The following is a 10,691-nucleotide window of genomic DNA, read 5'->3' as shown; positions in this document are numbered from 1 at the left end:
CCCTGGTTTTATCTCCATCGGTTTTGCAGGGGAGAGGAAAAAATTGGCGCCTTCTAGGTGGCTACGGTGGCGCGGCAGGGTGGGTCGGGCTAGCAGCGGCTAAGGCGGAGGAGTCAACAGGGTCGTTGGGGTCGGCCATGGCCCGGGCGGTGGTTGATGGGCAGGCGGCTCATGGGCGGGCGGAAGAAAAATGAAAGTGGTTGGGCAGTCGGCGTGCGGTCGCCAGTTTACATCATCTATAGGTAGAGATATATATTTACATCATGTGGTGTTGTATTTTACATCCCCGAGAATTGGATATGTCATTTTTTTTGCATCTACATCATTGTTGGAGAAGAAGGGTTTTACAGCTTCGAAGATGTAAACCTTAGTTATTTTTGCATCTACATTATCTATTTGAGATGCTTTTAGGTGGGGCCGTATGTTAAAGATAACATGACAGATAGTTCGGACAATCACATTTCCTCCTCATATGGTTTGGATTTGGAGGTGACCTTGAAGACAACTTTAATTATTTATTTGATCTATTTAACTGCATTGTAGCTCGTAGCAACGCACAGACATTCTACTAGTATATATAGGTGGGGAGAGGGGAGGCAGCTAGGAGGCGGCCCCAAGGAGGCCGAATCCTCGTTGGGCTCCTGCCCTAGCCGAATCAGCAAAAGAAACAAAAAACTGAAAATTGAAGGAATAAACCCGAAAAAAAAACACCCTGATGCAAGAAGCATCCAACGCACGCCCTTGTGGCGGCGTTGGCACGCGCCACATATGACTCTGGAGTGCTCCGTGCCAGAAAAAGTGTCCAATAGTTTTGTCACAGAAGGGGTAACCTCCCGATTAGTTGCTCCCATGTTTTTTGGAATTTTCAAAAGATTCCTTTTGGTTATCGAGTTTGGTTTGTCTGGCTTTTTTGGATTGGGTTTAAATTTTTGGGGGGTTTTGCTCTTGTTTTTTTAATTTATTCACTCACTTGCACTTGCATTCGTGTTTTTTAAAATTCATGAACATTTTTCCTTCTGTGCGTTTTCTCAAATTCATGAATACTTTACAATGTTGTGTTCTTTTATTAAAAAATGTGAATATTTTTCAAATCCGTGATCACTTTTTAATCTTGTTAATGTTTTTTCATTTATGAACATTTTTTAACTTTTGAACTATTTTGCCAATTTTATGTACTTTTTAAAATTCATGAACTTATATACGTTTTGTTTTCAAATTACCCAAAGAAAACCAACTGGTCTATCTGACACAACAGACCAGCGATGGGCACGCGTTTGGTTTTGGAACCGGCGATAGCTCGAGCGGTCAAGGCTGGGGCGAGCAAGTGAGGTACTACGGCCGCGGCCCGCTAGGACGCGTGTGAGCATCAGCTTGCTCTTCAACCGCTTAAGGGCCGAAGAGGAGGTCTCCTATTCTTCTAATCAACGGGCAAGGAATAGGGAACAAGGACTACAACATGCATCGCTCACCCCTCCCCCCGCCCCCCCCCCCACTCCCCCACACATGAGCTGCTCAATTAGCGAGTGAACACGTGTTTTTCTAAATATTCCCCACTACATTTTCTTATTTTTGCCTTTTTAATTTTTAACTTAAAAAGGTCCATGAATATTGTTTTTTGTAAATATTAAAATTTGTTCAGAATTTTTTTAAATGTCTATGAATTATAAAAAAGTTCAGGAATTTGGAAAATGTTTAACTTTTTTATTTTTTCTGTAAATTTAGAAAGCTTCAAGAATTTCAAAATCATGTTCACAAATTTGAAAAAATGTTCACGAATTTGAAAACCTTGAGAATTTTTTAAAATGTTCATGAATTTGAATAATCATATCATATTTAGAAATATGTTCATGTATTTGAAAAATGATCCTGAATTTTAAAAAATGTCCTTGAATTTGAAATGAACGATTGCAAATTTAATTGTTTTACATGAATTAAAAAATAAAAAATTTATTTAAATGTTTACGAATTTAGAAAAATAATGCACAAAAAAGGTGTTGACTACTTTGAAAAATGGTCATATCATCAAAGAACTAGTCATGGATAGAGATTCATGGAAGTTAGATATCTACATGCCGAAACCATGAGTTAGTATCGAGATCTTATGGATTCCAGCTCCAGCCTAACTCAACTTGATTGTAGTAAATGCTTTATTGTTGTTGTTGTTTTAAAAATATTCACAAATTCATTAACATTAAAACAGGAAAATAAAAGTGGTGAAAAAGAAAGAAAGAAAAAGAAAATAAACCCAGAAAATCTAGTGAAAAAAAAGAAAAAGCAAAATTTACTAATGAAATTGAAATGAATAAACCAATTAAATAAAACAGAAAAACCAACAGAGAAGTAAATAAAGGAAAAGGTAAAATAAAACCCGACTTGGAAGCTTTCAGAACCTTTTTAAAACCGTTCCTCCCAGCTTAATAGGCTGGACCATTCAAGGCCGGCCCACCGCGCTGCTAAGTCCCGCTAGAACAAAGCCCCCAAACCCTCCACCCTCCGCCGCCGCCGTCTAGCTTTAGCATCCCTCCGACGAGCAGCAGCCACCACAGAGCGACGCTTCGGCGCGAAGGTATGATTTCACACAATTTTTCTTATTGCCAACGATCCCTTTTCCCTCTGCACTCAGGAAGTGTAGTAAATTCCTTTTTTATCATAAAGGGAGAAAATTTGTCCAGCTGCAGTTGATGTTAATCCACATCTGACGAGGTTAGGTCGCAAGGCCGTTGCGGCATGGCGGCGGGAGAGAGGCGATGAGCGGCAGGGTGCTAGCGGTGCCATCGCCGGCTTGCTGCAGCATGGCGGCGGGGCTTAGCAGGCCCGTTTCGGGCCTGGCCGGGCCAGGGGTGGCCTGGCATGCCCTGCTGTCGCGTCCGGACGGCTACCGCGATGGTGTCGGAGGTTATGGCCTCTCGCACGACGACAGTGGAGGTGGTTCCCTCCCGTTCGGCTTCGGCGCTGCTTCTTCCTCCGTGGGGCGCTTCTCTCCGGTCCTCTTGGCCTCGTGTTGGTGTTCGCAGTGAGGCGGAGTGGGTGGCAGCACAACCGCGTTGGCGCATGGTGGTGGGCAGTGGTCTGGCTGGTCGGCTCCGGTCCGTTGACGGTGGGGTTGGAGTGTGGGAGAAATCCTTGCCGGTTCTTCGGCTTCGATGCGGTGACACCTGCAGGTGCCACCATCCCTTCCTGAAGGGTGTCGGTGATATCCATCCCCCACCTCCCTCCGCGTGCCGGGGTAAACCCTAGGACAAGTCCGGGCAACAGCGTCGTCGGCGTCGCATTCCTTCTTGGAGGTGCTGCTTGGTGCGCGGCGGTTCGGAGCCTCAGTTTGTGGTGGTTTGTTTCTGAAGGGCGTAGCGGTGGCGGGTCATCCGCGCTTTGTTAAGCTGCCGTTGTTGGCATTTGTTTCATTTTCATTTTCTTTGGGCTTGATGTGTTGTTCGCCCCAGCGTTCCTTGTACCGGTGTTGGTTGCTTCGAAATACAAAGCGGGGGAAAAGCTTTTTTCAGTAACCATGAGTTAGTATTGAGATCTTATGGGTTCCAGCTGTAGCCTAACTCAACTTGATTGGAGTAAATGCTTTATTGTTGTTGTTGTTTTAAAAATATTCACAAATTCATTAACATTAAAATAGGAAAATAAAAGTGGTGAAAAAGAAAGAAAGAAAAATAAAATAAACCCAGAAAAGCCAGTGAAAAAAAAAGAAAAAAGAAAATTTACTAATGAAATTGAAATGAATAAACCGATTAAATAAAACAGAAAAACCAACAGAGAAGTAAATAAAGGAAAAAGGTAAAATAAAACCCGACTTGGAAGTTTCAGAACCTTTTTAAAACCGTTCCTCCCAGCTAACCGCTTAATAGGCTGGCCCATTCCCAGACGCTGTAACATGGACCATTCAAGGCCGGCCCACTGCGCTGCTAAGTCCCGCTAGAACAAAGCCCCCAAACCCTCCACCCTCCGCCGCCGCCGTCTAGCTTTAGCATCCCTCCGACGAGCAGCAGCCACCACGGAGCGACGCTTCGGCGGGAAGGTATGATTTCGCACAATTTTCTTATTGCCAACGATCCCTTTTCCCTCCGCACTCACGAAGTGTAGTAAATTCCTTTTTTATCATAAAGGGAGAAAATTTGTCCAGTTGCAGTTGATGTTAATCCACATCTGACGAGAACCCATCCCGTAGGTCGCAAGGCCGTTGCATCGGCCATCCCGCCGCTGGTAGAACCCATCCCGTAGCCGAGCGAAACTACCCCCTTCGCTTGTAGCATCCATGTATGTTGATATGTCCTGCTACAGGGCGGTAGCTATGCGTACCATACGATTTCAGACTTTTAGGATATTTTCGGGAATTGTGTGAATTATTGAATTTCCCTGAGACATTTTCCAGTTTCTTGAGTTGTTTTATACTCCCTCTGTGTCTAAATATAAGCCCTTTTAGATATTCCAATACGGAAGACATATAGGGCGGAGCAAAGTGAGTGAATCTACACTCTAAAATATGTCTATGTATATCCGTATGTAGTTCATATTGAAATCTTTAAAAGGTCTTATATTTAGAAATGGAGGTAGTATATGAAAATCCCTGTCAGTCCAAACGAATTCTCATGGTGGAGGGGATCGAATAGAGCGACATTCAGTCCATGCGGGGATTGTGTGGAAGGATGGTTCCCCTAGTGGGTTGTTTCCCCAACAACCAAACAAGCCCCAACGGGTCCCCATTCCCTTGACAGTGGTGGATAACGGAGCACGGCGAGAACATTCTGTCAACTCCTCACCGGGATGTTCATGTTGAATAAAAGTTCAGGGCCATATATTGTATGAATAGCCTGCTGTTTATTAAAAAGAGTATCATATGACAGCATATGTTACTATTTGCAGAGCAAACAAAGAGAAATGTTCTGAATTTTCGGTGGCTACGCAGTGTTTCTGTGTGGAGCTAACAGTGCACATGAATTTGCGCTATCATATGTTTCCTCTAAGAGTTTTTAGTGTAGTGCAGGGAGCTTAAGCTGTTAGATCTGTTCTTGATTTTTGTAGTGAAAATCAATACAGAAAACCTTGCTTCTAGTTAAGTACTACTTATTAGCTAAGAGTTTTTTAAAAGTTATTTAAAATCTTTTGTTTCAGATTGTAGGACGGGAGTCCAAGCATCTAGCAGCTTGTTAGCTACAAAATGAACAAGGGGAAGATTTTCAAGTTGGCAAAGGGATTTAGAGGAAGGGCAAAAAATTGCATAAGGATAGCGCGGGAGAGGGTTGAGAAAGCCTTGCAATATTCCTACAGGGACAGGCGTAACAAGAAGAGAGACATGCGGTCCCTATGGATTGAGCGCATCAATGCTGGTACACGACTGCATGGGGTATGTCTCGACCTGTTTGCTAGGAATGTCTAATAACCATAGTCTTTTTTATTTATTTATGAATAAAAAGAAAGAAACATCATCTTTTGAATGATTATCTCAAGACAGGCAGGTCGATAGAAAACTAGCAGCCTTGCATTCTGTGGTTTAAGTAGCTCTTTTCTTGCATCTGACTGCCAGGTGAATTATGGCAACTTCATGCATGGATTGATGAAGGAGAACATCCAACTGAACAGGAAGGTGCTCTCAGAGCTGTCAATGCACGAGCCATACAGCTTCAAGGCACTTGTTGATGTATCTAGCACTGCATTTCCGGGGAACAGGCCACCTGCCCAAAAGGAAGGTCTAGCAGCTATTCTGTGAAACAGCTTGTCCAATAAATCACTGCTGTCATGACGGTCTTCCGTTTTCCCTTCGTTGCAACTGAAAGTTATTACCAGTCCGCCAATATCTTGTATCCGGGAGGTGACTCATGTAATCTCTTCTCGCCATTCCCTGTGGTATTCTCTTTAGCAGGAACACCTTTTCAATGAATTATTGCTCATTTGGCCCCTTTGTGTTGGTCTTATAGAGGGAGTTCTCTCTGTGTTACAAGTTACTAATGTTGATTGTTAATTCTGTAGCAATATGATAGAGATCGGTGACCCTTGTGTTGTGTCATCTATAATTGTGGCCAGCAAATACCTCTGCTTCTAAATGCATACTTGTAAAGTGTGTGTTTAGAGAGCGAAACAAAGGGAATGTTGCACGTCTCTTCATTTTCATCACAAGAGTTAAGAGTGCATGATGTTCAGAATTCTTTTGAAGTTATGGAATCTTCCGGCTCAATCCCAGTAAGGCCTTGTTTGTTTCAGCTTCGACTTCTTTGCCACTGAAGTACACCGGGACGTGCTTCAAGAAAATACACTGAAGTGGCCTAGATTCAGCTTTGCCCTGAAGCTGAAACAAACAAGGCCTAAGTCCACTGTCCTTGTTACTCTTGGTCAGTAACAGACCTACCAGCCATACATTGGTGTATAGAAGAGAACTAGTAGGAGTAGTACATTTTACTGATCAGATGGGATGCTCAAAATCTCAGCTCACTTGGCAGGGAGCGTCGCATATGCTAAAACAGATATTCTTCTCCTGGAAATGAAGGAACAAATTTCGTGCATTCCTTTGTCCCTTTCTTTACTTTGTCAATGTTCCCAAGAGCCATCTGAGAATGATCTCGTACATGCACATGTGATGTGGGATACATATATTGTCTATAACTTCAAATTCTGCTAAAACAGAATACAAATACTCATATAGAAATAGAGCCGCACCCGCGGAGCATAATTATTCTGTTACATGTTATATGTGCTTACCATTGCTTGATTAGGTAACAGGACCAGGCAATGCACTCAGGTACTTTCCACATATGTGGCAAGTGCTCCAGCCAACGAATGCCATGGTGTGTAAAGAATGTTTTCTGGATGGCCAATGTGTACAGAATGTTAAGGGCCAGCTTCTTGGTGTGTCTGGGCTCTCCTTTTCCGGACGGAATAATGAGAAATCTTAAAGCAGAGACATTCCAGGAATTTACTTGCGCACACAGGTTTGTGGTTGATTCTCCTTTCTTTTCCTGGCCAATCGCACATCAGATCTGCTCTTCGATTTTGTCTGCATCTGGTGAACTTTTGTCCCTACCCATGCGAGTGTGAACGCCACATGTAGATCAGAGCAGCAGAGCCATGGATGCAGCTGGTGGCCTCCTCTTGGCTGGAATGCACCAGAATTTTATCAGCTGATGTGTGGGAATAAAGTAGCCGTCCTCCATGATTGCATTATCAAACAGTGTAAGCATTTTCTGAAAAACTATCAAATCCACTTCTTCTTGCCCTCTTTGCAGGCTGCAGAAAGGAAGTTCTCTGGTTTCTTTTGCTTGTGTGGTTCTCTGCCATTCACCCTCATAAAACATTTCATGTTGTCTACATATTGCCTTTTGTGATTGAGATATACATGCTGCACGGTACAATATTTCAGTATCCAGGATATACACCCTCTGCTCCTAAATATATGACGTTTTGGTAGTTCAGTTTAAACTGCCAAAGTGTCTTATATTTAGAAACAGAGGTAGTATATAATTGATTCTGAAAATTGAGGAGTTCTCGGTCTAACACGGCACTGTTTGCTTTTACTGTGACTGCACTGAGTAGGTAACCAGCTTGGCTAGAATGACTAGAGTCGAGTGACATGTTGTGTAACCTCCATCCTATGCTTTCTGTATGACGGAGACAACAGTAGGTGAAGCACGCAAAAAATGACGACTCCCAGGGATCTCACAGATCATACAGGAAGGGTCTGGTCTAGTACAATCAGGCCATCTAATCAGTCCCCGTAGCCATGGTTTCCACGAGGACACGTTATGATACGTTTCCTTTTCTCATTAGCTGAAACGTTTCGCCTCGAGAAAGCTTAACCGTTGGACTGTTTCGGTGAAGATATACCAACCCCAAAGTTCACATCACGCATGAAAGCTTGGCCATGCAGTATTTATCTTTCGAGCCCGGTCACGCTGAAGTGATCAATTGCCAATTGGAGCAGATGGCTTGCTTGTCATCGGCTCCTTGGGTTTGGTGGCCATCTCAGGAAAATAAACCGGACAATAGGCTCACCTGACCACATCCACTCGAAGAGAGTTTGACCTTCTGCTCCTGACGTTGCGAGTTGCAACCATAATAGTTGGTGCCACCTTCCCCGCTCTAGAAGCCCAGTTCAAACGTTTAGCAATGCCAGTGACACGTTTCCTAGTATTTTCAATTGTAGCATTGGTTACAATGTTGCTTTTCAATGCACAGTTGATTTCTCTTCCTTCAGTTCTTTTCTGTCCCCACTGATGACGAGCTCTGACGGTATGAACTTCCTTCGATGTTTTCATCAAGAGGATACGTCCGGAAGCTCATTGGTTTTTACCCTTATGGGGATCGCCGAATTGATCGCACAATGAATGCTTTTCCTTGGCCTCTACTTCCTCCGTTCCTAGATGTAAGTCTTTGTAGAGATTTCACTGTGGACTACATACGGAGCAAAATGAGTGAATCTACACTCAAAATGCATCTATATACATCCGTATGTAGTTCAAAGTGGAATCTCTACAAAGACTTATATTTAGGAACGGAGGGGAGTATATTGCAAATTCACTACTGCAAGCAAAGGCATCTTCCTGCGCTGCACATTGTCCTGGTCTCTTTCGGCCTTGCCCTTAGATGATCATTCGCTGTCTCCATCACCGAGGAAACTATGAGTTCACTTAACATTCTAAGGTTAGTCTAGTATAGTGTTCATCTGAAAGAAAAGGTTAGTCTAGTGTTAGGTGAATAGGTGGGCCGGTGGCTATCTCTGAAAGAATCAGAGATCTCCTTTGGAGGCACTGCTGTAGCATTACAATTGTCTCACTTCGATCGGGGTGGTTGATCTCCCTTACATTGTTCAGCTGCGATCACGTAACTGATCGTGTAGGTTGGACACGCAGGGCAGCCTTGGACTTTGCATAGAGACCCAGGTAGTACATGGAACAGGTTTTCCGGTCACAGTTTTGTCGAAAAGTTACCTAGTACTAGTTTTTTTTCTGCTCCTTTGGAGTTGGCAGTTCTTGGAAAGGTGAAAGAGAAAAAGGAGCAGGTGCCTTCCTCGTGCTATTAATTAAAAAAAAATGCTTTAGGCAAAGGAAAATCTTTATATGATGGAGAGAGTGACAATGGGATATGTACGAAATACCATTTTACTTAATAACAAAGAAATAATAGATGATGTCTTTCTGTTCAACATTAATATGGTTAGACTGGCTGACAATGAAATTAAAAAAAAAAATTGTTCAAAAAAATGATGCTTCATGTGCAAGTATAAGTCTTTTTCTCTTCTTTCTTTTTGTGGAGAGGAATGAGGAATCTGCAGATAAATCTAGCTGCCTTCTGAAGCAATTATACTCTTTGGACAATCAACAATACCTTTTTAACCGATTTCCTCGTCTTTTCAACCGTGTCTTGCCTTTTCTTGTTCATATGATACGAAGTGTTCATCTGTGCCGTGTTCCCTAGCTTGTGATTGGCATAGTATTGCAAATATGAAAAATCATGGGCCATGCCAGACCTTTTTGTCTCTGATGGCTCGAAACTTCTTCAAGGGGGCTTCATCATGCTCATAGATCGATCATAACAACTTTCTCAAGAATTCATCTTTTCATGTGGTTGGCCTTCAGTATAGGCTTTGGACCTCGGACCGAAGGTTGCGACATGGCCTGCAGGACAAGAGATCGCGATGCTACTTATGTGAGCAGGAGGAGGACACTGTCGACCCCGTCTTGTTGCAGTGTGTCTTTGCTCGGCAAGTATGGTAACTATGTTTCAGAAGAATGGGAATTGACCCGGCCCTCTGCCCTTCGGTTCAGGTTAGAATCGGGGACTGGTGGTCGGAAGTGAGGAAGCACGTTGTCAAAACTGCAAAGGAAGGGGTTTGACTCTGTCATCACGTCGATATGCTGGAACTTTATGGAAGCAATGTAACGGTAGGGTTTTTGGGAGAACCGAGCTGCGGAATGAAGGGGGTACAGTGGACTTGATTTGGCAAAACTAGAGATGTGGACTAGGGCAGGAGCCACCAGAGTAGCTACATTTTGTGAGTAGTAGGCTAGGCCATGGGGAGTGGAGGCTGCGGTAGGATCGTTGTGTGATGCCTACCTAGCCCTGATGTAATCTTTTGTACATATTTCCCCCCTTCTATAAAGTTACAGAAATACTAACGCCCACACATGTGGGCGTTTGCATCTCGCCCACACGCATGGATCCATATCCGTTTGTGGTTGCACGAATCTTGGCATGTTTGTGGTGCCACGTAGGACTGGGCTGGTGTGTGGACATTCATCCGGTCGCCCACACGTCCGTTTCACCACACGGGAGGGCCGGTGTGTGGGAGAATCTGTTTTCGCTCACGCATAAGGGCTGGTGTGTGGGCATCTGCCATCTCACCCACACGCCCGTCTCCTCTCCCACACCCAAAGCTATCAGTTGCCATGTGTTTTGCAGTATACATGGCAACTATCCTAGTGTGCTTGTAAGCAGATGACAACTCTTTTTTTTTACCCGAACATGTCAGTTGCCATGTGTTCAGGGTACACGGCAACTGCCCTAGTGTGCTTGTAAGCAGATGTCAACCCTCTCTTTACCCGAAACATGTTATTTTGACATGTCTCTTTGTAGCGCCACACGGCAACTGCCTAGTGTTAGTATGTGGTAACTCCTAAGGTTTTCAAATCATGGCAACTGTAGTAAACCAGACCATACATGGCAACTTCCTAGTGTTAATAGGTGGCAACCCCTAA

At 43.7% G+C, this 10,691-nt stretch overlaps 1 protein-coding gene across 2 annotated transcripts; it reads left to right on the top strand.

The window, feature by feature from the left end:
• Positions 1-3,871: 3,871 nt before the first annotated feature.
• LOC123065627 (50S ribosomal protein L20) lies at positions 3,872-6,010 on the top strand. 2 transcript variants are annotated; one of them, XM_044488870.1, is made up of 4 exons: positions 3,964-4,024; positions 4,175-4,263; positions 5,119-5,350; positions 5,531-6,010. In XM_044488870.1, exons 3-4 carry the CDS (start codon positions 5,165-5,167, stop codon positions 5,711-5,713), a joined length of 369 nt encoding a protein of 122 aa, XP_044344805.1. In that variant the 5' UTR covers positions 3,964-4,024; positions 4,175-4,263; positions 5,119-5,164; the 3' UTR covers positions 5,714-6,010. The 2 variants fall into 2 exon arrangements, with proteins under 2 accessions (XP_044344804.1, XP_044344805.1); XM_044488869.1 differs by lacking the exon at positions 4,175-4,263 and having other exon boundaries at positions 3,872-4,024.
• The last annotated feature ends 4,681 nt before the right edge of the window (positions 6,011-10,691 follow it).

The sequence above is a fragment of the Triticum aestivum genome, chromosome 3B (genome assembly GCF_018294505.1).
Source record: "Triticum aestivum cultivar Chinese Spring chromosome 3B, IWGSC CS RefSeq v2.1, whole genome shotgun sequence".
Lineage (NCBI taxonomy): Eukaryota > Viridiplantae > Streptophyta > Magnoliopsida > Poales > Poaceae > Triticum > Triticum aestivum.
This window is presented reverse-complemented; position numbering and strand designations above follow the sequence as displayed.